General features: G+C 41.7%; 1 protein-coding gene across 7 annotated transcripts in view; it reads left to right on the top strand.

Moving 5' to 3' along the window:
* Nucleotides 1–26,494, top strand: part of LOC117953945 (nucleosome-remodeling factor subunit BPTF-like) — a 47,557-nt gene that overhangs the window by 16,037 nt on the left and 5,026 nt on the right. For 5 of the 7 annotated variants that reach the window (XM_034887379.1, XM_034887411.1, XM_034887406.1 and 2 more), the window contains 25 exons: nt 273–454; nt 718–849; nt 3,107–3,236; nt 4,212–4,347; nt 4,762–5,064; nt 5,264–7,358; nt 9,415–9,539; nt 10,055–10,207; nt 10,432–10,582; nt 10,893–10,932; nt 11,309–11,534; nt 11,834–11,983; nt 14,568–14,698; nt 15,194–15,308; nt 15,425–15,630; nt 16,226–16,466; nt 16,632–16,894; nt 17,850–17,963; nt 18,065–18,226; nt 18,569–18,651; nt 20,961–21,186; nt 21,429–21,760; nt 22,116–22,289; nt 22,700–22,892; nt 23,513–23,597. In XM_034887379.1, coding sequence (XP_034743270.1) covers nt 273–454; nt 718–849; nt 3,107–3,236; nt 4,212–4,347; nt 4,762–5,064; nt 5,264–7,358; nt 9,415–9,539; nt 10,055–10,207; nt 10,432–10,582; nt 10,893–10,932; nt 11,309–11,534; nt 11,834–11,983; nt 14,568–14,698; nt 15,194–15,308; nt 15,425–15,630; nt 16,226–16,466; nt 16,632–16,894; nt 17,850–17,963; nt 18,065–18,226; nt 18,569–18,651; nt 20,961–21,186; nt 21,429–21,760; nt 22,116–22,289; nt 22,700–22,892; nt 23,513–23,597 — 6,148 coding nt within the window. The remainder of the gene's footprint in view (nt 1–272; nt 455–717; nt 850–3,106; nt 3,237–4,211; nt 4,348–4,761; nt 5,065–5,263; nt 7,359–9,414; nt 9,540–10,054; nt 10,208–10,431; nt 10,583–10,892; nt 10,933–11,308; nt 11,535–11,833; nt 11,984–14,567; nt 14,699–15,193; nt 15,309–15,424; nt 15,631–16,225; nt 16,467–16,631; nt 16,895–17,849; nt 17,964–18,064; nt 18,227–18,568; nt 18,652–20,960; nt 21,187–21,428; nt 21,761–22,115; nt 22,290–22,699; nt 22,893–23,512; nt 23,598–26,494) is intronic. The other 2 variants (XM_034887372.1, XM_034887387.1) reach the window with 2 other exon arrangements.

Below are 26,494 nucleotides of genomic sequence, written 5' to 3'. Positions count from 1 at the left end.
CCTACGATGACAATTTCAGACCCCTCCATGATTTCTAAGTGGGAGAACTTGCAAAATAGCAGGGTGTTCAAATACTTAATTTCCTCACTGTAAGCTGCAGGGTTGCTCAGTGCATTCCAGGCCTTTCTGTTTTTTCCTTTTTCTGCGTGTTTTCAAAAGTTTCTCCTATTGTTTTAAAGACACCCAAGTCATGTGGATTGTCAGTTAAAACAGTACACTCATGCTTAAACTTAATCCCTGACTAGAACCTATATTATTTGTCTTTTCATTAGGACCATGACAAGAGGCGGCATCTCTCCCATAAGTTCTGCATGACACCAGCAGGAGAGTTTAAGTGGAATGGGTCCATTCATGGCTCAAAGATTCTGACCATCTCCACACTGAGAATCACCATCATCCAGCTGGAGAACAATGTTCCAGCACCGTTCATGCACCCTAACTGGGCCTCACACAGGTACAGATTCAGGCACTGTGAAATGGATATGGTTTGTTACAATTTTGATACTTTTGTAGCTTAACTTTTAGTGCTTTGGGATGTTGCCTTTAAATGATTACATCATCTTATGTTTAGATATGGAAAGAAATAGTCAGAATTAAGGTACTTCCTCCAAAACTATAAGTGCACAATGACAGAAAACTAAATGTAGCCTAAAAGAGAAAGTGCCTAAAATGAACAGAAGGTTAAAATTGTTTAATGTTGCTTTGCTTGTTTTATAGGACCAATTGGATTAAAGCAGTTCAGATGTGCAGTAAGGCCAGAGAGTTTGCGCTGGCTCTGGCCATCCTGGAGTGTGCCATCAAGCCTGTGGCTATGCTGCCTGTCTGGAAGGACTCGCTGGGCCATACCAGGTACACACCTAGTGTGTGTGGCCAAAAGTTTGGTTACACCTTCTCATTCAATGCGTTTCCTTTATTTTCATTTTATTTATATTGTACAGGATAAATTAGTGGTATTTCTTGCCTTATTAATGGGGTTGGGACCATCAGTTGTGTTGGTCAGAAGTCAGGTTGATACACAGCCGACAGCCCTATTGGACAACTGTTAGAATTCATATTATGGCAAAAACCAATCAGCTAAGTCAAGAGAAACGAGTGGCCATCATTACTTTAAGAAATGAATGTCAGTCGGTCCAAAAAATTGTGAAAACTTTGAAAGTGTCCCTAAGTGCAGTCACAAAAACCATCAAGTGCTATAACGAAACTGGCTCACACACTAGGACCGCCCTAGGAAAGGAAGATCAAGGCCGAGGATAAGTTTATCTGAGTCACCAGCCTCAGAAATCGCAAGTTCAGCTCAGAGTAGAAACCAGATGAATACCACACAGAGTTCTAGCAGCAGATACATCTCTAGAACAACTGTTAAAAGGAGACCGTGCGAATCAGGCCTTCACGGTCAAATAGCTGCTAGGAAACCACTGCTAAGAAGAGGCAACAAGCAGAAGAGATTTGTTTGGGCCAAGAAACACAGGAATGGACATTCAGACAATTTCCACTTAGACAAGTGGAAATCTTTGCTTTGGTCTGATCAATCCAAATTTGAGATCTTTGGTTCCAACCGCTGTGTCTTTGTGCGACGCAGAAAAGGTGGCCGGATGGATTCTACATGCCTGGTTCCCACCGTGAAGCATGGAGGAGGAGGTGTGATGGTGTGGGGGTGCTTTGCTGGTGACACTTTTAGGGATTTATTCCAAATTGAAGGCTTACTGAACCACCATGGCTATAACAGCATCCTGCAGCGGCCTGCCATCCCATCCGGTTTGCGTTTAGTTGGCCATCATTTATTTTTCAACAGGACAATGACCCCAAACACACTTCCAGGCTTTTAAGCGCTATTTGACCAAGAAGTAGAGTGTTGGAGTGCTGCGCCAGATGACCTGGCCTCCACAGTCACCGGACCTGACCTATTTTAGATGGTTTGGGGGGAGCTGGACTGCAGAGTGTAGACAAAAGGGCCTACAAGTGCAAAGCATCTCTGAGAACTCCTTCAAGACGGTTGGGAAACCATTTCACCTCTTGAAGCTCATCAAGAGAATGACAAGAGTGTTCAAAGCAGCAATCAGAGCAGAGGGTGGCTACTTTGAAGAAACTAGAATAAAAGACATGTTTTCAGTTATTTCAGCTTTTTGTTATGTACATAATTCCATGTGTTCAGTCATAGTTTTGATGCCTTCAATGAGAATCTATAATGTAAATAGTCATGAAAATAAAGGAAACGCATTGAATGAGAAGGTATAACCAAACTTTGTGCGTGTGTGTGTGTGTGTGGATATATAGATATGTGTGTGTATATATAATATACATATTCATATATCTGTGTTTTTACACAGTGATCTAATATACTGTATATAAAATATATATAACAATATAGCCGGTATAACTCTAATAATAGTTATAGCATCCATCCAGAAATTCAGTTTAAATACATTCAAATACTTTTAAAAAAAGATTAAAAACTGAAACAACCATTCAGAGCATGTACATAGGGTGTGTGTAGCAGGCCGAGGCAATCATAACCAGATCAAATCAGATCAAAAGGCCCACCCTAGCTGTGAGGCATAATATTTAGACTGCAAGACCACTACCAGTGCCACCCACCTCTACTACTGCTTCAACACCACACCGCCCCAGTAAAGAAGCGATTGTCCAAGATTTCACAAGGTTAGGATCAGAATGTTTGAACTGTGATCAAAGTAAGTGAGCGAAAGAGGGAGCTTTTTAGCAACTTGTAGGGCAAGTGTGTGTGTGTCGTGTTTGTCATGTTTAATTTATGTTCTAAGAGTAACTATCATCTCATCTTTAGTCAGGGCTATAATCATACTTTTGCATTATTCAAGAAGCCTTCTAATTCCGAATGGCTAAAAACAGAAGGCTGAATGGTTGAAAAGATATACGTGGTTGTCGTTAAATGATCAATGACCTTATACAGCAATTGTGTGTGCAGCACACCATGAACACAAAAGTTCAGACAGAGAATTCACATCAAAGGCTATTTAGTCCACTTTTCTTCTCCATTACTAGTTTTTTGTAGACTTTAAATCAATTGCAGTTATAATTTAAGAGCAGCAGGGCAGGCTATACTGTATAACAATAACATTTTCATTTTCAGGTTAAACCGCATGACCTCTATGGAGCGTGAGGAGAAGGAAAAAGTGAAGAAGAGGGAGAAGAAGCTGGAGGATGAAGAGACAATGCAACAGGCCACCTGGGTCAAATACACCTTTCCAATTAAACACCAGGTAGGTTGCATACATATTCACAAATGTTGGCTTTATAATTGTTTATTTCTAACACAAGATGCGTTTAACATGTCATAAATTGGATATTCTTTTACCGTTCATGCACACAAGGACCACCCTTTTATGCTCATGTATACATACTTGGCATATCAGAATTGAGATTGGACCAGCGAAGAGGTTATTTGACTCCTGGCCGCAAGCCTGTCATTTTTTCTACCAAAATAACCCACTCCTCATGTAAATGAGCTTTGTACAGCACATGACATACAGACACGGGATGTCCAGTGTGGCTGCCATGACTGTTAAAGCTAAATGTAAACATGGGCATTGAACTTGACACGGGATGTTCAGAGTCTGATGAAATGACATTATTATTTTTTTAGCTAATGTACTTCTTCTATGGGATTTTTGCTGTTCTGAGTTTGTACCGTCATGATTAAATGCACTTTTTGGTACTCTCCTCGGCTAAAAACGTCCGCTTAATGTAATGTAAAATAAAACATTCTGTGCTTGCCACATTTAAGATGCACCACTGAACAAGTTACAAGAGGTTTGATTAGATAAGATACAAAAAGCCTAACTATTCTAGGTTTCGTTGTCTGTTCCAACACAACATGGAACTCTACTGACAATAGGATAATGACAATAACATTTTAGTCTAGTCTACTTCTAGATTGAGACTTGCAGCCTGGAGGCATTGCTCTGGGAAACACTGGTGTGTATGTTGTGCATATGTGCGTCTGGGACCATCAAGGGCTCTTTGATGCAGCAAATTGAGCTCCGCTGTGAGTCATTTCCCTCAGCAGTGATCAGTGTGTGAATGACCTTAACCTTTGAATCTCTCTTCATACCTTTGCTCTTCCCTCTCCTATCCCTTTCTCCCAATTACTCTTCTCTGTTTGAACCTTTCATTACTTTTTGTTTCTTTATTTTTCTTTCCATCATTCATTTTCTGCTTTCTTGTCTTACTTAAAGGTGTGGAAGCAGAAGGGAGAGGAGTATCGCGTTACGGGCTATGGGGGCTGGAGTTGGATCAGTAAGACTTATGTGCAGCGGTTTGTCCCCAGGCTTCCCGGCAACACTAACGCCAACTACCGCAAAGAACTTGAAGGTTTGGGATGGGAGACTTTGGGGCCTAAAATGTGGTTTTCTCTAATTTAAAGTATTTTTGCCTCTGAGAGTGAATAAGTCTCTCCTTCAGTAATCTCAACAATGTCATTGTATGTGTTGGTTGGCATTCTATAAATTTAAGCCTCTTTTGATGTGTTTGTTGATGTCATAAGTTATCTCAAAGAGTCAATCATAGACCTCACAAATAGTTTAGATTATTTTTTATCCTTAACTGCTGCTAAATATTTCATATGTTAAGCAGAGCTGCAGACTAACTGCAAGTGTGTTCTTTATGTTATAGAAGCTGGATATGGCACGTCAATCCTTCTCAAGTTCATTATATTATCAGTAGCTCTAGATGTGTGTTTATAAACAAATTTGAAAAATAAACTCTCTGTCATTTGGTTTTCCGAAGATGCTAAACTTGGCAAGAAATGTACACTGTTGGACTTGAGTCGACGTCCCAGTGTATTTGCGCCAGAAGCTCAGGGAGCTGCTGTCTTACACAGTGAGGAAAAAGATCAGGACTCCTCTGGCCTCTCCAAGCTTGCAACAGATCCTCCCATGTCTGTTGAAGATTTGGAGTCTAATGAGCGGATAGAAGAGGAAAAGAAAGAAGAGTCGGATGAAAATGAAAAGTCTGAGGAATTATCAGCAGATGAATCACCTGCAAAGATGGAGGTGGACCCCACATACTCAAGATCTGATGAAGAGCAAAGTATGAGTGTGACTTAGTGTCTAATTGCATTGTATTCAATTGCATGTGGCGGATGTAGAACATTTATAATTACATTTACTTCATTGTTTGTTTATCCTTCTTTTTTCAATTTGATTGACAGAGATTGCAAGGAGAATGTGAGGAAGTATCCCAGGTTTATATCAATGCACATTAAAGTCTTAATTAATTTTCTCTCCAGGGTCCAGTATTCAGGAGGAAAATCTCCATTCAGTCTCCATTAAGGAGGAGCCTACAGAGGACCCGACACGACCCTTTAACTATGATGTAGTTGATGTCAGCAAAGGCTTCCTTACCCGCATCGCCTACAAGAAGAAGGTCAAGTCCTCCAAGCTGGACAGCCTCCTAGAGCGGCGAGTGAAGCAGCACGTTATTGAAGAGAGGCAGAGGCAGCAGGTGTCTGCCTCCAACCCTCAGACTCCTACACCAGTTTCATCCACTTCAAACCCCGCTCTGACCACTCCAGTCCGGCCGCGATCGCCTCTTAGGCCCCATACTCTTACCCAGACACAGCTTGCAGTGGGCAAAGCTTCCACAACACAAACTTCAGGGCCAGGAAAGGTTGGAGTACAAGCTGTTGAAAGCAAGAGTCTGGCTGAACTCTCTAAAACGACAGATGAGATTGTCACTCCTCCTCTCCCTTCTCTTGTTCCGGACTCAACACCCAAAGACAGTTGCAGTACGATTACACAAAACCAAACCAGCTCCATTCCCCAGGTATTGGAGGCAAACTTAGTAGAAAGGACTATGTGGCCAAAAGAAATTAAAACAGACAGTTCGGTGCAGGAAGGTGTCATACTGCCTGAAAAAGTGCATTTCCTACATGAAAAAACAGCAGGGGGGATTCACAGCTCTTTAGAGCGACAAACAGCGAGTGTAACATCAGATGTTACTAAGGCTGTGCATATTGAAAATACAGGGTCTGAGGTACCCAACTTAAAAATGGACTCTCTGAGGACAGCTACAAGTGTATTTGACCAAATAAGCAGTCAAAACATATCTCCTTCCAAAGGTATTCAGCAACACCCGGAAATTATAAATTCAGCACATTTGGGTACAGAGGAAAATGGCATGGGGCCAGAGGAGAACCAGGAAAATATACAAGGCATTGGATTAGATAAAACCGACAACAATAGCACTCCCGAGCCAGGTTCTCTTCTCCCTCAGGTAAATGGTAATGACGGCTTGGGGAGTGAAAGCATGTTGAGTAACTCTGTAATGAGCTCAAATAATGTTGTGCTCAGCAGCAGTCCACAGCCCATGGTGAACAGCATTGGTAAAGTTGAAGAACAAGGGCTGATTGTGTCATTGAAGGACAGTACACAACAACAGCCTTTAGTAAACGGAGATTTGGCTTCTGTAAATGATTGTACAGAGGTTGAGGGCGAGGAACCAAGCTTAGCTTCTAAGGTAGAGGTAGAGAGCAAAACAATAATAAGAGACCAGCACTACGAACCTCCGCTGAAGAAGACGAAGCTAGAGAACAACATAAATGCACTTGGAGCCGATACTCAGAGCACTCTACAACGCAGCAGCACATCTGTGGAGACCAAACCCAGTCCTGTGGTCAAGATCATCAGAATGGCACCGTCTCCCATACCTTCAGCAGAAGAGTCCAGTCTAAGTGACGACTTTGCAGAGGAGAATAGTACTAGTGGGGCGACAGAACCACTCAAGACCATCATCACACAGGTAACCACAACCTCCACAACCACCACAACAGTAGTTTCCACAGAGATGAGGATAGACAAAGTGCCATCGAAGGCATCTGTAGTGGTAATGAAGCCTGATGTGTCGACAAAAGAAAACAGTGCAGTGTCCACCCTTACTACCATGACCAAAACAACTGTGACCAAAATCTGTTCCCCCGGACTTGATGGTCAGTCAGAGGCCAGCCAGATTGAAATGGTGACACAAGAACAGAGAACGGCACTCTCAGCCTCTGTCAGTAAGTCAAAAACTGACACCAGTGGTAAAACCTCAGTGTCTTCTTTTGCTGTGAGCCTGGAGGACTCGTCATCAACAAAGGGCCGTGTTCGTCTTCTCAAGTTCTCCCGTACCAAGAAGACACGCTCAGACACTGCCCTTCCTTCTTACCGCAAGTTTGTCACCAAAAGCAGCCGCAAGAGTATTTTTGTACTGCCATATGATGACTTGAAAGTGCTGGCGAGGCGAGGTGGATTCCGTGAGGTGTCCATATTTAGCTACAATGCCAAACCAGCCCTGGATATCTGGCCATATCCTTCACCCAGGCCCACGTTTGGCATCACCTGGAGGTAAGCTCGCTCTTTCTGTCAATGATCACTCACTTTTTCTGCTCAGTTAAAAACAAAATCATAAAGTGTACAGATTAAGCAGCCATGCAATATTACAGTTAGGCTACTGGAGAAAATCAAAGATAACATAAAATATTCAACTCAGCGTTCACATTCCATTCCAGCAGTTGTTAAATTTCTTGCTACATTACAAATGTTGGCATCAGGATCATTTCAAACAGTCATAGCATCAGCAGTGGGAATATCGAAGTCTGCACTTTGCCGTATCATAGCACAATTACTTAACGCTTTCATTCAATTGCCCTTTGAAATGCGGGCAATTTAGGGTACAGTGGGCGGGTAAAGGCACTGATTACCTAATGAACTGCAGGTTTGGTAAATAGCATAAGATGGTGTATCACAGCATGCGCTTTCTACGGATTAGCCACGGCGTTGATAACCTTACGTTTGCAACTGTAGGTACATCTGGCCCTGTGGATCTTGTACATACAACGCTTTATTCCAAATGGAAATTCCATTCCACAGAATATTTAAGTTTTAGTCAGTCAGACATGATTTGTATCTGACTCCCCCAAAAAATATTCATGATTAAAACCCCTCCAAATTTGAATAAGAAATGATGGCTTGACTAAAATTAAATTGTACCCTTAATTTACAAATGGCCACTTGAAAGTAAAATATTTCTAAATATAACTTAATCAAACTTAACTTTATTTTTTCGTGGATTTCTTAAAAATCTATTTTTTCCATTTGTCAAAGACTTTTGTGTGTTCAGTGTCATAGTACAGTTTATGTAAAGGCGGAACCTGTGAAATGGAAAAAAAAAAACATATGGCTGTGGTACATAGTAGCATGAGAAGGATAATACGTATTTAACGTGTACTTTCACTTTTAGCTCTGGATATTGGGCAACATGACAAGGCCTGTGTAGCTTTGTGCTGAAAGAATTATTCACAGTTGTGTGTACATTTAAAATGTACATTTGTGATGTTTACAAAAGACAACAGAAGGGATAAGGCTGATATGTTCTTTAAGCATACACCTTTAAATCCTTTCTTGGTTTTGTCAAAGTGCCATGTCCTGTTGATTTGTTGTTCATTATGTCTCCGTCCCTGTCTGCTGTTTGTGGCTTTGGCCCTGAGCGATGTTGTGGCTCTGAGCTTGGTGTCACACAGGTTATTTTAACTGGACCTCAGAGTTCCAAAGCAGTCATGAATCATACAGCGGACAAGTGTCAGGATGTTCATTTTATGCAGTAACCCAGGGATATTTTCCCGCCTGTGGTTACACATGGGAAGGGGATTATACCAAAACCCATACACACACAGCCTTGTGATGATGTTTTTGTAAATGTTCAAGAGAGGAGTGCATTGTTGGAACAGCAGACGCGGCCATAATGATGCAAGGAAGGAATATTTCTTCTAAGAGACCTTTTCCCGTCATCTAACTCTACACTCAGAGCAGTCTGTTACACCCAAAACTGTTTATTAAATTAAAAATGACCAAACGCTATATGCACAAGCTTCCACTTTAAACTTTGTGTGTTTGATCTGTTGTTTTGTCTTTTTGTAGTCACAGATAATATCTGTTCCTCAACCAAATTAGCGTATACAATTATTTATTAAATATAGCAGCCAGTCGTTCTTTCATTAAAAATTGTCATGAAGGACAGCAACATCACCAACAACCTCAGTCTGTTTTTACTCTTTTGCCTCTTCTTGTTATACGATCATGCTGAAATGTACGTCTGTAACAATGAGCGAGGCACTGGCGGTCAGTTGTCCAGCACTAATGAACTGCATGACACCAGGGCAGTGGGAAATGCCAAAACCCCTTCAGCTCATAGCTGTAGAACAACTTTTTTTCAGTCAAAGTTTATATTCTAGTTTAAATTAAAATTCTAATATTTTAAGTAAAACAATTACAGACATTTCCATTTTCCAGGAGTTTCTTACAGTTTATGATTTGTATAAGTGTGAAGTTGCAAGCACACATTACTTGCACAGCATGCAACTGCATATATGACTAATATGTGAACCTTGTGGTTGTGTTATAGGTATCGCCTGCAGACGGTGAAGTCTTTGGCTGGTGTGAGCCTGATGTTGAGGCTCCTGTGGGCCTCTTTGAGATGGGACGACATGGCTGTCAAACCATCCGCTGCTGTAGGCACCACGCGTACAGGTAGAAGCCCCTTCTTCTCTCCCAAACCATCCAGACTCCAAATAAAGATGTATTTTACCCTAGGGTTAGGGGGAAGAAATGATCAAATTTGATTTTAGGTTTTTGAGGAAATCAATTATGTTGTTTGACATATATGACGAAGAAGGGATTTGTGTTTGAATATTTATCTGCTGTTATCTAATTTCCTTTATGGTTCTTTCATGTATTGTCTGCTTTATTTATGCTCATATTCCTGCCTTTACTGTGGATGATAGATGCAGCTGATGTTTCCACAAAAATCAGTCTTCTCCAACCATAAAAAACTGTAGCATTATTACAGTTTAATAACTCCATAATATCTTCCTGTTTTTACTTGGGCTATCTTTCTTATCCATATGTTGGCCCAGAGAAATATACAAAAGTGCTTGTCTGAAAAAGACACAGCCCTCAGTCTCATGTGGGTGTCACTGTGTTTATGTTGGAGTGCATTTCCTCCATCTTCTCGGGCTCTCCTTCTCATCACCATACCAACCCAGCCCTATCCCCACTCATTGCTACAGAAACCTCAGATACTGAAATCACCACCACCGAGATCATCAAGCGCCGTGACGTGGGACCCTATGGCATTCGCTCAGAGTACTGCATTCGCAAAATCATCTGCCCCCTTGGAGTGCCTGAGACTCCGAAAGGTTAGATGTACTTTTTTTATTCCTGTCACTGAAGAAAGAATTAAAGTGCTTGAGGCCAAAGAAAATAAAAGCTTTGGACTACAGTGGCAAAACCATGATCAATTTTAAAGTAAAAAAAAGGGGATGAAGTTATCTTTTTCTATCCATTTATAATATTGCTCCTTTTTTGTATTGCAATTTAAAAAAATACAATACAATAACACTGATCTGTTTCACCATTCCAGAAACCCACACCCCTCAGAGGAAGGGTCTGCGCTCCAGTGCCTTGCGCCCCAAAAAGCCTGAGCCTGCCAAGCAGACAGGCCCAGTGGTGATTGAGACCTGGGTGGCTGAGGAGGAGCTGGACCTCTGGGAGATCAGAGCCTTCTCAGAAAGGTCAGAGGGTCAAGCATGTTATGCCTTTACCTCCAATGTTGCATCAATTCTACAATCTGTCAGGACGATATAAGAAAATGTCAAACTGAAGAGTCAGATATTATTCAGGATGGTGATTTTACGGTCTCCATAGGTAAAGTCCAAACAAAACTTAGATTCTCCTTGGTCTAATTGAGGCTAATTGCCTCGTAGGCCGCCTCAGGCGGATACTCAACTTGTTCAACATAATCACATCTAAATTATAGAATTTATGGGAAGATTGTAGAGTGTTTTAAATTACTATAGTTCTTTGTTTTTTTTTCTTTTACAGGGTGGAGAAAGAGAAAGCTCAGGCAGCAGAGCAGGCCAAGGTGAGCATGGTTAAGTTTAATAGTCTTTCCACTAAATGTTTAATTTCATTATAGGAATATTAGTCTTTAAAGAAATGATATAAGTAAGCATTTAAAAAAAAAAATGTTCCAACTGAGGCTTACCCAAAAAAGTGCATAAATAGTCTTAGACACTTCTAAAGAGGACACTTTTTGGTAACTGGGATTTACACGTTTGTTGAACAATGAGTGAAAACTAGATCAAGAGGATCTATTGATGGTATAGTTTGGCCCAAACATCCCTGTCTATATCAATCCATACCACTGTAATAGCTAATTTTCTACTCTACTGATTGAATGAATACTTCTGTCATGGGTGTCTATGTTAATGTACTGACTGCCTAATATACCATCTCAGAAACGTCTGGAGCAGAAACCGGGTTCAATCACAGCTACCCCAACAGGGACTCCCTCAACACCTGTTGCCACGCCCAAAGTCATTGTCAGCTCTCTGTCAGGACAGGGCACCCCCAGCACCAAGGTGGTACTGTCCAGCAAGATGGGCACCCCCGTCACATTCCAGCAGAACAAAAACTTCCAGCAGTCGTTCGCCACCTGGGTCAAGCAGGGTCAAAGCACGCAAGGTACTTAGCAGAGTGTAACTAATAGCCTCTTTACTCTACTTTAGTCTGGTGGAGCTATAGAGAGGTACAGTGTACTATATGTTCTCTCCTAAATTTAGGTGCAGAGCTTGTCAGACCAAATAATACATGTGTTCACAAGGGAGACACCATTCAACATATATAATCTAAAATTGTTTACACTTATATTGTGTTTTAAGGGTTGATCGCCAGCATCTCTGTGTTGGTTATCAAAATGTATTAGAAGAAATGATAATATCCGATTTACAGTATTTGTTGTAATTTTTTGTTTGCTTTATTAGGAGCGGGCACGGAGACCACCATGGCCACCTCTGGTGGGCACACCTTCCAGATTACAGGAACCTCAGTAGGTGGAAAAGTAGTGACCACCAAGCTGCCGCTGCCTGCCAACAGTAAGATCGTCACAGTCAACGTGCCAACTTCACAAGGAGGTACGGCAGGCTTTAATAAGTAACACCTTGGAGGTGGGCGGAGGGCACAAGTTGCATTGATTTAGTCTAGACATTTCTTTTTTCCATGCACCACATCAATTTAGCAACTTGGCGCTCTAGAGGAACTGAGTCTGTCTTCACACATTTTAAATATTTTGAAATCTACAAATTAGAGACTAAGTAGATATTCCTTGATTGCTGCTGCCAGTAAGCTAAGTAAACAAGTAGACAGTCCTTTTTTAAAGGCCCACAACTGAGAAGAACTAGTGAAGTGAAAAATAGCAGCGCATTTAGTAGCTAAAGAGACCAATGTTTCTCTCAGAACTTGGTGGAGACCAAAAACTGAGCTAAAAGGAGACCGTCTTTGGGCTCACATTCACCAGATGAACAAATGGACTCCAAATGAATGCAAAGATGCTGGCCACTGTACACAACCACAAGAGGATGAGGGAGATCAAGTTAAATAATTGAACACATACTACAAATGTTAAGCGAAGCTAAGTTCAGTCCAACTATGTGTTTTGTTCGAAGTAAGTGTTTTGTTCTGCTTCCACCTGAAAAAATATCAAATGTGCTACCATTTCAAAAGCAGTCACCCGCACATTGTGTTTTATGCTACTGTGGCAGCCTGGTCTGCACCAACCCCATTGTGGTGCCCACTATGTGCCAACCTCATGAGTCAGCAGCTTAGTTTGGTGTTGCACATCATGTCTGGCTGAGTTCTGTCGGCATGTTAATATAATAGAAAGATAGAAAGCTGTTATTTTGGTTGGATGTTTTTGGGGATGATAGACTTGTGTAGTCTGAGGTTCTAAATCCACTCAACACTCAGAGGAAACACTCATTGCTCAACACTCAGTAGAGGTGGTCTCTCATGTTGACATGTTCCATTAAAGCTGTTGACAGCTCTTGTGTGGGATATATAGCTCAGATTCAACATTCACAAAATCAATTACTTGACTACATGCTGTATACATGCAGGTATTTTTCTGAAATAAGTGTGCAATTTCAAGTTGTAAATATTATTCAGTCAAAAACATTGGATAGGAAAGTTTAGTCTGGAAATGAAAGAACTTTCTAATCTGTGGCCACATTTCTCCCAACTTCAAACTAGTAATACCTCGGTTTCCTGTTTTATCCTACATATCCTTATGATTCTGTCAAGACAACTAAAAGAAAAATGTGAAAAGAAACAAATGAAGATATTTTTATTTTGAAACATGATTTAAATGATGCTGCTGCTAAAAACAGCCACTCAGTGTGCAGTAAATGTATCATTAAAAACAGACTTTCTTAAATAAAACATTGCATTCAACAGATAAAGAGAATAATGTTCTCTAAGGATAAAAAGAAAGTGATTTTTCTAAATATTGAAGTTACCATGAAGTAAAAACCAAGTTCAGGTGGAGTGTAACCATTTAATGGACATGTGTATTTATCCAGCATGACTGTTGGGCGCCCTGTTTGTTTTGGAAGGGCTTGAGGAAGTTAGGCAGGAAAACAAGTTTACCCTGAGGTCTGCTTCCCAGACAGGTAGCCCTCTATAGCGGGATTCCATTTTTCTTTTTTTCCCTCCGACTTTTTGAATTAAAGTGTACCTCTCAACTCACCAGAGTCCCAACTCCCCAACTTCTCCAAACAGCCAATCCATAGAAAAGCATGTTTGAAGTGTGTGACCAGAGCAGCTACTCCCCTGGTCTTACGACTGGGTTTAACATCCCTGTTTGAAGAGGGAAACCCTTGATGTATAGGTTTACCTGCTCGGTTGCGGTTGAAAAACCGCAGCAAGAAGGCAGCAGAGGAAAAAGAGCGGCACTCTCACGGTTTCCATTTCTACCGACAGCTTCACGTGAGCTCATTAAGGCACAGAGCCTGGTGAACAAATATGAAACGCTCCCTTTGTCAGATTAAAGCTGAAAAGTAGGTGCTGTATTTATGCATAATGTATGAGGGGGTGCAGGTATGTTGGGGGAAACCCAACTAAGCTTTCAGTGTGCCTTTTTGAAGATTTGTTTACCTGCTCAACTAATATTTACCATTGCTGTGATCAAAAGGTGGCCATCAAGGAGGAGAGAAGCACAAATAATGTATTAAGTTGCATCAATGCTGGACTTCTGTACAACTGCTCTTACTTGTGACACGCAAACATATAGCCACTGCTTCACTCATCAATAATTGTATTAGGAGTGTTTGATCATTTAAAAATGTCTTGATGGATGTGTTTGATGTAAAAGGCAGGGGTTTGACAAACAAATAGCATAGATCTCTAAAATAAAATATATAAAGCTTTCACGCACTCCCATTAGTATACAATAACAATTGCCTCTTTAAACCACACATCTTAACTCTGTCCACTTCTTCAAACAAACTGTCCCTTTCTTGCAGCGTTTCTCTCTTTCACGTTTCACTCTGCCATTTGTGTCATCACTTATCTTTCCACTAGTTATGTTTTAGTCTTGACTGATAAATAGAATTAGCATGCTGCTTCCCAGGATACCTATATTGTCTTCACCGTACCCCTGTCCTCATGTCTCTCTTCTCATTTGTTCACTCCGGTATATTTCTGTTTCTATTTTCTCTTCAGGTGTGGTTCAGCAGAAAGTGTTGGGGATCATCCCCTCCAGCACAGCAGGCGGTGCCCAGACCTACACCACATTCCAGCCCCGCACTACTACGCTCAACATCAGGCACAATACCCCGGGCTCCCAACAACAGGTACATCTGCCTTCTCCTTGCTCTAAAGTATCCATAGAGATGTTTTAACTTAATCAATTTGTTCATCCTTTGTGTGATCACAACTGTAGTCAGTACATGTTCTGCTTTGCTAATTTCCTTATATTGCCTTCTGCTTTGTTTTGTACTCATTGTATTTTCTACCATGTTTCCGAAATTCTCTAACATTGCCCAGACCTACACCACATTCCAGCCCCACACTACAATTTTGTCGATGTGATGTTTGTACTTTTCAAATGTTATATAGCAGGTGACATATCTACTATCTCTGTACATTCTTTTATACCCTATCATGTAGTTTCTATAAATGTATATTCCCATATTGAAACCAAGTCGCAGTATTTTTAATTAGTACCAGGCATGCTCCTTTTTTTAATTTTGACCTTTCTTTCTTTTGTCAGATTCTGACCATTAAGAAAGAAGATGCTGGCTTTGAAACAATTAATTAGTAACGTCTTCATGGAAATGTGCTTCTAGGTTCTGGCAGCTGGTGGTCAGATCCGTCCAGGAATGACAGTGATCCGAACACCGATCCAGCAGACAGGACCAATGGGAAAGACGATACTCCGCACACCCCTCGTGGTCCAGCAAGGTAATGTACTCTTCATGGGACTTATATACTTTTTAGCTGCACAAACATCAACTCACTCCGAAGCATGTGTAAAAGACTAGCTCATTTTACCATCTTGATACACCTTCGTCCTCCAGGTCAGGGTGGACAGCAAGTGGTGACGCAGATCATTCGTGGCCAGGCAGTTTCCACAGCAATATCTGGTGCCAGCCCTGTCGCCACGGTCACTGGACAGGCGGCGGCCAGCCCTACCACAGCAGGCCAAACACCACCCGGCACCCCACGGGCGCAGGGGCAAGGCCAGGTTAAACTCACCCTGGCACAACTCACCCAGCTAACACAGGTTAGTGGGGGAGAAACCGAAAACCCCAGGATGTCACCCAGTGCGCAGGGTTTGAAATTAACACCTTCCAAATACAGATAACGTTGGTTTAAAAATAAAGGATAGAGTATTCAGTTTTGGTATTGAAATATATACTTATTATATTGGTCTGTACACATTATTTTCACTTGCTTTTCCTTGAATTACAGTATGAGAAAAAGGATTGGAAAATATTTAGATTCATTAATTGATTATGTTTGAATATGAACTATAAGATATAACTTTAGCTACATTATAAAAGGATGATTATAAACTGTGTAGACACCCTGGTCTGCACAGAAATGTAAAATGTAGTTCAGTGTAAAATTGTACAAAAATATGGGTTTTTAATTACATCATCTGTTTTCTCAAAAGTCAAGTTTATTTGTAGAGCCCAGTATCGCATAATGTTTTAATAGGCTTTACAACCACAAACCAGCAACAGTTCATGACTCGGCTCAAGTTAAGACAAAAAAAAATAATGGGATATGTTGACAATTCTTTACCAAAGGCAGTTTATTTTGGATTAGACTGGACAACGTTATTGACATTCCCCTCTCTTCTCTACCTCCCGTAGAAGCAGCAGGCCGGGTCAGGTGTGGATCGGCAGGCTGGTGTCGGTGGAACCCAGCAGGCTCTGACGGTGATGGTTCAGGGCCAGGGCCAGACCACCGGTCAGCTGCAGGTCATACCTCACGGGGTCACTGTCATCCCAGGTCCCGGTCAGCAGCTCATGCAGGCAGCGTTGCCCAACGGCCAGGTGCAGCGCTTCCTCTTCACACCCCTGGCCTCCGCTGCCACACCCACATCAAGCACAAGTATGATAAGAAACAAGCATTGATTTGCTTTCAGCCAAACTCTTGAAAATAATTGTGAAAATAAATGTAAATTTGAGGTGTATTATCTGGGTGATTTGCAGTGAATAATGGGGACATTTTTTATGACCACCATCTCTCACTTTCTCTGGCTATCTCGCTATCCAGCCACCACAGTTCCCACCTCCACCAAAACCCCAGCACAGCCCGCCCAGAAGGCTGCTGCCCCCGTCCAGGCAGGGGCGACCCCCTTGGCCACCACCAGCAACCCTTCGTTGGCCACCCCACAGGGCCAGTTACCCCCTCAGACGCAGGCCCACATGCCCATCCAGTCTCCCACCTCGCTTCAGGTGCAGACGCAGGGAGGAACCGTGCAGCTGCAGCAGACACCCCAGCTCATCAGCATGTCTGGACTTCAACAGCAGGTACAGGTATGATTAGCAAAGAGACACTGTAACATTGTGTTGAGCTATGTGTTGTAGAGCAGTAGGAGACTTGAGGGGCAAATTGCATGGTTATGACACACTAGAGCAGAGATATAGGTTCTAGGCAACTTGCAGCACTTCCTTAATATGCTGCCATATTTTCAAACAATTAGGAACTATACAGTTATTCACTTGTGTCTTTACTGACAGTCCAGGTGTTGAGAAAACATTTTTCTTCTCAATAGCCACCCTATAGTGTTTGTTGACATTTTTCAGGCCATAGCCTTCACGCCAATAATCAATAGCTCTAAGATTTGATGCCCAGTAGTAATGTTGAAAGCATGGTAACCCGAATCCGCCCTTCTCTCTGGGATTTGGTTAATCAGTTTATCAGATATTCAGTGAGCTTTAAACCCCCAGATAAAAGGCATTATTGAGTCTAGTAGTTTGAAGAATGACTTTATTAGGAAAATAGGGAAGGTTTTAGAAGAGGTATAGAAATATTGCCAGTGAGACCCTCTTGATAGCATACATACTACCCACCATAGAAAGCACAAGCGTGCACCACTTGCCAATCTCTCCTTTTAGTCTTTCCAGCTCCAGAGTTACTTCAAGGTACTTCAGCGTGTCTATACCTTTTTTTAAATGGGAGTTTATGCAAAAAAAATGGCTTCATGGTTCAAATGGCAAAATATTGTTTTTTTGCCAGTTAATTGGGTACCCAGAAACTTCCCCAAATGACTTTATGAGATCTAACAGAATGGGAATAGACTGTTCAGGCAGTGACAGAAAGATTTCAACATCATCTGCATATAAAATCTTTTAAATATTTTTGAGAGAGCTGTTTTTCCTGATACTAGTAGCAAGGGCTAAATAAAAGTTTAATATAGGTGTATTAACACAACCCTGGGTTTCTTTTCAGCTTTGTTAAATTTGTGTATATTCTGTGTTGTGACTGCAGGTGTTGGCACAGCTGCAGGCCCAGCAGGGTGGAGGCTCTCTGCCACAGCACATCAAACTACAGCTTCCTATCCAGATACAACAAACAGGGACCACCTCAGCTCAGGGAGGACAGGTAGAGCAGACATTTTTCCTTTTATTCCCTTTGTACTGCTTCACACGTTTAGACAGAGTATTCAAAATTGTATACCTTATCACACTATGCTTTGTGCACAGATTGGTAACGTAGTGACCATCCAGGCAGCTTCTGTCCAGGAGCAACTGCAGAGAATCCAGCAGCTCAGAGAACAGCAGCAGCAGAAGAAGAGACAAGCCGCAGAGGCCAAGAGAGAGCAAGCCCTCAACTCAGCCAGTCAGAGCGACATCATTCAGAAACAGGTTTGTATGGAACCGTGTTCCACTGTTGGATTTAATACTGCCACTACTTCTTTGTGTGTCTATGTTTTCATCTGTCTCTATGTGCATTTGACACACAATACTGCCTGTTCACATTTAATAATAATCCATTTCTGTAGATATTTGTAGTACACATTAAACATACGTCAGACATTACATGATACATAAGTCAGAAAGTCCAGATTAGTGTATTTTTATTTTTGTATGTTATCAAACATCTGTTCTTTCTTGGTGTCACAGTAGCTGTTTCTTCTCAAACTGTAAATGTAAATTCTGTCGTTAAACGTGGTCTGTTCTGATATCTTCCTGCGTCGTTTGTTTCAGGTGGTGATGAAACAAAACGCGGTGATCGAGCACCTTAAGCAGAAGAAGACCATGACACCTGCAGAGAGAGAAGAAAATCAGAGGTGTGTGCGTGCGTGCATTTTGGAGGGTGTAATTGGAAGGATCAGACTCTCACCAATCATACTAAACGCACTGTGCTACATATGCACCTTAGAAACAATGCAGCACAGGAATTATGGTTAGGGTGATTATATGTGGGACAGTTCTTTAAATTCGTATGTGTCCATATTCTCATCATATGGATCTCACTTGGGCATTCTGTACACTATCCTCTACTCTCTCCACTTGGCTTTTATCCAAACACCACGTTGGGAGGTACTACACAGCGTGGGAACTTTTGGGTGTGTAACCACCAACAGCTGCATGTACTCACTTTGACCCCAAAAACCAGAACACAAAGACAAGCCTATGTTCAAATGAGAGGAGTTGTAAAATAAAATCACACAAGGCCCTTCCAACCTTATTTGTAGGGATTTAGCGAATTTACACTTCCATATAAAAAGTCTATCAGCATCGTTTGACAAAATAATTCAGATAAAATAATCATTTATTTTCTTCTGTAGTTCCCAAGAGATTTTCTGAAGACCCACTGTCTCAAGAAGCATGTTGCCCTACTTTTACCTTTATAAAAAAAAGTGAAATTTTACAACTACAAAACAGAATCTATAAAATAAAAGTCAGAGTATTGGAATGTTAAGAGAGGCTTTCCTCCTTCTCTCCCGTGTTAGATGCTGTAGATAGATTATACTCTGACCTACAGTTGACTCTGACAACCATGTGTTTATGTCCACAGACAGTGTGTCAACACTGTACCCATTCGCACAAACCTGAAATACCAAACCCAGACTACCGTGACTTCACTACAGCAGCTCTCTCTGTTGTTTGTCTCTCTGCTTATTTTTCATCCTTTTTCCATTTCTTTAAGTCATCCTTTTCTCTTGCTTTGCCTTCAAAACACCACTCTGTTAGTAATAGCCTCCAACTCTGACATCCGCTTGCGTTTGTGTGTCCTGTTTCATTAGTCTCTTCCACTTTCATGCTGCATTTATGCTGTAGGAACCCTGGCCTATCTTTGACCTCAGCAGCCATGCATGGGTTTGTGCGTTATTCACACAGATATGCACTAACATTCTGTCGTTAAACGTGAACTAACAATTTTCAATCTTACTTGTGAATGTTGGCGAACACAAGTGAACATACCGGGGGCACCGGGCCATGAATTAGCTTCATTTACTGTAATATATTGAGAAAATATTTGTGGACTTTTTATCGTATCTTGTTTTTTATGTGTCTGCAACAGCTGTGGCCAGTTGCCTTATGTTTTAAGGTTGTCCGTCCATGAGTCCGTACGTCTGTCCATCTTTCTTATTCTTGAGGGAATTTCTTCAAATTTTTTCCACTTGCACTCAGGGTTGAACTAAATTGATTTTTGCATAACTCAAGAAAGACACATTTCATGCAAATGGCTAATATGATAAAATGTGAAAAGGACATATTACATCCGAATGTCAAAGGTCAACTTAACTTTGACATCATAATGTTCAGCAAAAAAAAAAACGCTTAACTGGTAACTCAAGAACAGAAGGGGATGTAATTGGTCAGATACAAAATTGTTGACACTAATCTTGGGTGCCCACCTCGAAACGGGGGTGATTGTATATATCATTTCTTCTGCTGGTTTGAAGATGTTTGTGTGGTGAAGCATTAATGTTTAACCAAAAAATGCACTTAAATCATGGCTTCAACAATACCTTTTATTAAATTCCAGACTTAGTCAAACCCTGGACTTTGTATTTACATAGTGTTGCATAGAGCTGCCAGATTTGAGTTGAGCATTGACCCACACACACTCCTATTTCTTATATGTGGAAAGTTAGATGTTCACTTTTTTTTAAGTAGCCAACATCCATGCAGGTTGTACTCTCTAAAACATTGAAGCATTGTTTGGATTATTACTCAACTCCTGCCCACTGGTGTGTCAGAAGGATAACTTTCTTCCTGAATTCAAGATTCAGATATGTTAAAATCCTTCCCCCCCCCCCCCCCTTCTCTTTTATCCTTCTCTCTCAGCAGGAGGATTATGTGTATTTTATGCCTTTAAAAATACCCTGATTGGGCCACAGCCCTATTTCACATGGGTCCTCATTAGATTCACTCTGGCTATTTCTTGAGCTGTGTTTTTAGGCAAGACCACACATTTTTCTGCTACTGTATTCTACTGTATTCAAGGGGCTGTTCATCCTTAATACACAGTACTTCACTATTCTACACAATATGCTTTTATGGTCCTCTAACTTTAAAGGTTAAGGGAATATAAGTCTGTAATTTATTCCTTATTTATCCTCCTTTTTTCCTGTTTGTCTCTGTCCAGGATGATCGTATGCAACCAGGTGATGAAATTCATCCTTGACCGGATAGACAAAGATGAGAGGCAGGCAGCTAAGAGGAGGAAGAAAGAGGAGGTGGTGGAGGCAAAGAGGAGGTTGGCCAATGCCAGCAAGCTCTCCTCACTCCTTTACAGACACAAAGAAAGCCTCAAGATGGAGATCCTGAAGAAGCGGGCGCTTCTCGACAAGGAGCTGCAGCTAGAGGCCCAGGTATGAAGGCAGGGAGGGAGGGAAAACACAGCAGAAACACTAGGAACAAATCTGTGAACTTTCAAATATCATTTAATGTAAACTTTTTCATAACAAGCAGGTACACAAAAAAATGAGAAAATGGTCTCAATAATGCATTCAGCTTTGCACACTAAGCATGCAGCACTGTCATAAAGGCAGTATCTGAATTCAATGTTCACCACCCATTTTGACCCCATCTGTCCTGATATTACACTCCTCAGGAGGAGCTAAAGAGGGACCTGCTGCGGATGCGGAGGGAGAAGGAGAGGGCTCAGGCAGCAGCCCAGCAGGCGGTCCAGGCTGCCGCCGCCGCCGCCGCCGCCGCAAACAGCCAACAGCAGCATGCTCTGGCACACGCGCATGGCATCCCCCCTCAACACCACCTCACCACAGGCGTCAACTCCACACACAAGAGGAAACGGGAGGAGGAGCGGGATACGACGACGTCAGCCAAGTCCAAGAAGAAGAAGATGATATCGACGACGTGCACCAAGGAGAGCAAAAAGGACACCAAGCTCTACTGCGTCTGCAAGACACCCTACGACGAGACAAAGTATGATGAAGCTAATCTAAATACTATATTACCCTGGGGCAGGCATGGTAGTGGTAGGCACAATAAAACACTGTTATAAATAAAGTATTTCCCCCAAAACTTGCAGTTTTGGTTGCTGCCTCCAAAACGTCCCAACTCTTCGAGGTTGTACTTTCCAGTGGTCCAGAAACTACTAGACTTGGTCAAACACAAGATGTTAAAACGTCACTTAACTGCATCCGATTTCTATACAAGTAAAAATGTACTAAAGTGGATAAACACCATGTTAAAAAAAGTTTAATATAGGTATTGACACACTGTAAACCAGTGTATCTACTGCAAGACATTAATCCCAACACCTTTTGTATCTCTAAAGGTTCTACATTGGCTGCGACCTGTGTACTAACTGGTATCACGGAGACTGTGTGGGCATCACGGAGAAGGAGGCTAAGAAGATGGACGACTACATCTGTGTGGCGTGTAAACGGGGCCAGGAGGGCAGCACGGAGGAGCTGTTCTGCATCTGTCAGACTCCATATGATGAGTCCCAGTAAGGAGCTGCAGGAGTGTGTTTGGCAAACGTGAATGTGTACAATCATCATTGTTGGTGCTTCAAATGCAAAACTGGGTTGAGGCTTAATTGAAGTGCAATATTGGGAAAATGTACAATCTCTCCAAGATCTAGCCTGCTGTAACCAAGTGCTTGAGTTGCCTTACATTTTTATCTGATCACAACTCACAATGAAGGGATTAAATGGGATAAAGTATGCCTTTTTGGTTTACTTAATGCTGTTGCTTTGAGTAAATCACATTAATGTCTCTGTTTCGCCACGCTAACCTAACTACATGTTATCATCATCTCTACTCTATTAATAATTGTATTTATTTATTAATGAAGCACATTGAAATACAATGCAATTGGCCCTTCATTACAAGTAAAAGTACGTCTTGCCTTTCCAGGTTCTACATCGGCTGTGACCGGTGTCAGAACTGGTACCATGGTCGCTGTGTGGGCATCCTGCAGAGCGAGGCCAACCACATCGACGAATACGTGTGCCCACAATGTCAGTCGACAGAGGATGCCATGACGGTCTTCACGCCGCTTACGGACAAAGATTACGAGGGCCTGCGGAGAATTCTGCGTTCCTTACAGGTTAATAGATTTATTGTAGCTGCACAAACACACATGCTTTCAGTGTACTGTATAGGGTAACCCTATAAAAAGTAAAACTCTAATCTGCAAACCAAAGCAATGGGTTGACAGAATTTCGGGGAGGTTTACACTTCTACATTGCATTTACTGTACAGGTACATGAACACGGTCAGCACTAACTGAAGCAGCACCGCAGCAGCAGCGGCACCGTAATTACAAGAAATAAATCTAACACTAACATAGTTCGTCGGCGCCCCACTACAGTGTAAGAGCAGCAAACAAAAGTCCTCTGTGTCTGTCTTATCTGATGGGATTGGCTCCCCAGAGCGCTCCTTGGACAGCTGCCTGGTCTCAGCATTTTTCTAGCTTTCCTTTTCTTTTCTCTTCCTCCTCCTACCTCTTCTCCTCTCGTTTTCTCCTCCTCTCTCCAGTGTATGTGTGAGAGAGGGAGAGAGATGGAAGTGTGGACGAAGGTAAGAGAGAACATCTGTGTTGACCCACCTGCTTCCAGTGTCATTTTCATGGTGCCGTTTGTTTTTCTTCATTGGTTTCAGCTTTCTCAAGTGTTTTTTTTTTCCCCTTTCTCTTTATCTCTCCCACGGCCCCTCCCTCCTCTGCAGGCACATAAAATGGCATGGCCGTTTCTGGAGCCAGTGGACCCAAACGACGCCCCCGACTACTACAGGGTTATCAAGGAACCAATGGGTGAGATGAAATGTGAAAAAGTACACAAACATAATAGTGCTTCTGACAACAAGGTCTGTAATGTAATGCTTCCCAGTGGCTGTACTCAGGGGAATTAGCCTCCAGTCCCATATACCTCAGCAGCCCAAGCATTTTTTGTGGTCTACATGCCATTGAAGGCCTGTTTGTTCACATATCCTTACCTTTCTGCATTGCCCTTCTTTTCTCACGAGTATTATCACTGATCTGCTTTGGAAGGCCTTTTTTTACCATTGTTTCCCATTGATAGTCTTTTGTAATAAAATGCATAGTAATGAGGAAAATCTAGAAACTAATCTACAAATCTTACGTGCCAAACATAAACATGTTGTATGTTTTAGCTCATTTAAGATAATATAAACTTTTATTGTCGTTGCACAGAGACCCATGCAACAAAATAGTGAGTGCCACAAATTAAGGTGCATTAGAGATTAAAGAAACAAGATAAATAGCAAAAAAAAAGGTGCCATTAGCTGGTGAGGCTGGTTTTTCACAGCATACCATTAGTTTATTAGGCCTATTGTGCTTTTCATTTATGTTTTTTTTTTATTTCTTGTCTGTGCTGTTGCTGCAGGTAACTTCAGCGGGAAGTCCAGATTACATTTTTTCAAATCTAGCTTGTTGATGAACTTTAGTATTTGTGGGGTAAACCCTTAAACACAATGTTGTGTAAACCGAAAAGTGGCACAATTTTAATAAAATCATCCCAGAGAGTGTCTGCAAACAGACCTGCTTTGGCCCTTTGCATCTATTTCAGAAATATTGCAGGTTTATCTTTGCATTGGACTGTTGGTTGATCACCTTAGATGTTTAGACATTGTTAGGTCTTCCCTATTTTTTGACATTTTACAGACATGGTAAATGATTAAATGGATTTATTGATAATAAAAATACTTGATAAAGTTTCAGCCCTGGGTTTTATCATACAACATAACATAATGTACAATATTATAGGTAACTAGTAAATGAAAGCAGTGGTCCATGCTTTCTGAATGCTGAGCTTTGAGAACTTAGTTTAAATGTATCTTTTTTGGAGTGGCTTTACAATGTGTACATTCTTTTAGTGTTGGACTTAGCTTTGTTATGTTGGAAAATATAAAAATTGTGACTCATGAATCAGCAGATTACCAAAACTGGGAGCAATCCCCATTCGGAAGATAAAATTGCCTCAGTAGTGCTGTTTGCATTTCCTAATTGCTTCAGGTTACTGGAAGCAACACCCAGTCTCTATATCTTAAACACTGAAACACAGCTACAAGGAGGCCAGCAGGGAGGAAGGCCTCCAACTCAGATCAAACCGGCCATGTAAATGGGGACTTACGTCAGCAGAGCCTTTTTGAACTTCCACACAAACAAACCGTTAATGAGCTGGTCCGGGTCTGCCGGGCTCCCTGTGGAAAGGGACCAGCCCCACGCTTAGCTGCTTTCGGCCCGGTCCTGGAAACTCTAGTCCTCCCCTCTCCCTTCCACTGCAAAAAAAAGACCTTGTTGGTTTTCATAAAAAAATAGCATTTGGCTGGTGTAGCTGCAACCGTTGGTAGTTTTAGGGTTTTAGGATGAAATGTGATGACAGAGAAGAAGGAGGTCTTTGATATTGACCATGAGTTTGTAAGCCTCTGGCCAGCTGGGTGGGGGTTAAGGAGGTTAAGATGGGGGATATGTTTGTTTAAAACGCAGCCCCGGGGACGCCGTGCAGAGCAAACCACTAGCAGTAGCAGATTATATGAAGCTTTGGCTGTTGCCAGTTAGCATCCTCACTAATTCAAGCTGAAGCTCTTACTTGACTTAACCAGGTTAGCAACAGTGAAAGTTCTTTTTTTAATGGGAGACCTGGACTTGGAAGCACAAATTTGTGTCCTTAAAAGGTTATGTTTTCCTATATTGCTAATATTTATGTATTTCTTTAATTAAAGGCTTTAAGACCAATTTCCAAAAGATGGTTTTTTTTTTTTTATTCCTCTTTGTAATCAACTATAGCATGATACTTTGATACTCTGATAATGACCTCCTCAGGAATGAATCGGTCAGATCTCAGTAACTGATCTGGAAGGCTGACTAGATTGAGGTTAAAGCTGGCAGAGGTTTTGGATTTTTGCTGTCAAAAATAAAGTGATGAACTGTGCTCCCAGGAAACATATTTGAATGTCTGTCAAACACATGTCACACAGGGCTGAGCAATTAATCGATTTTAATCACAATCACGATTTAAATTTGCGTAATTCAGCAATATATTTTAAATGCCTCATTCCGTTCAAAGAAGGCTCCGAGTTTTTTTTTGCAAAGCCCATCTTCCGCTCCGTAAACCACTCTCTGATCATGAGCCAGTTAGAGTTGTTCCCTGCACTGCGCGGCTTAGTTTCTAGATATAGACCGTAACAAAGGACAGAGTTACGTGAGGAAAATATATACAGATAGCAGTCGGTCATACGTCGGTCTCCAGGTTTACCAGTTTACTAGTAAACGCAACATTTTGTCCCGTCTTTCAGACAACAGCATTGACCAGTGCCAGTTAGCGTCTGTTAACTCACAGGGCTCTAGTGTGCGACTAACCTTTTTCCTAGGTCACACCGGGGCACCTAATGTCCTCGCATCCGCTGCCTCTCCACAAAAGAAGCGAATCAATATTGTTTAATGTTGCGTTACATGACCCATTTCTTCTGTAAAGCCTAGCCTGTGTTTGGATCTCTCCTCTTATTCTCCGTGCAGCCCCGCCCTGATTCACCCACACACGGCTCCCCGGCAACAGAAACAGAGCGGCGACAGCGTCCACACTTCTGACATTTGGCCGTAGTTACTGAATGCAACTAACTTCAGTTCGTAGAATAATAGCATGTTAGACGGAGCCTGCTGGACCCATTCATAATGAGTCAGCCTCATAT

Source organism: Etheostoma cragini, chromosome 2 (assembly GCF_013103735.1).
Source record: "Etheostoma cragini isolate CJK2018 chromosome 2, CSU_Ecrag_1.0, whole genome shotgun sequence".
NCBI lineage: Eukaryota > Metazoa > Chordata > Actinopteri > Perciformes > Percidae > Etheostoma > Etheostoma cragini.
Note: the sequence above shows the minus strand (reverse complement) of the source record. Positions and strands in the feature narration are given on the sequence as shown.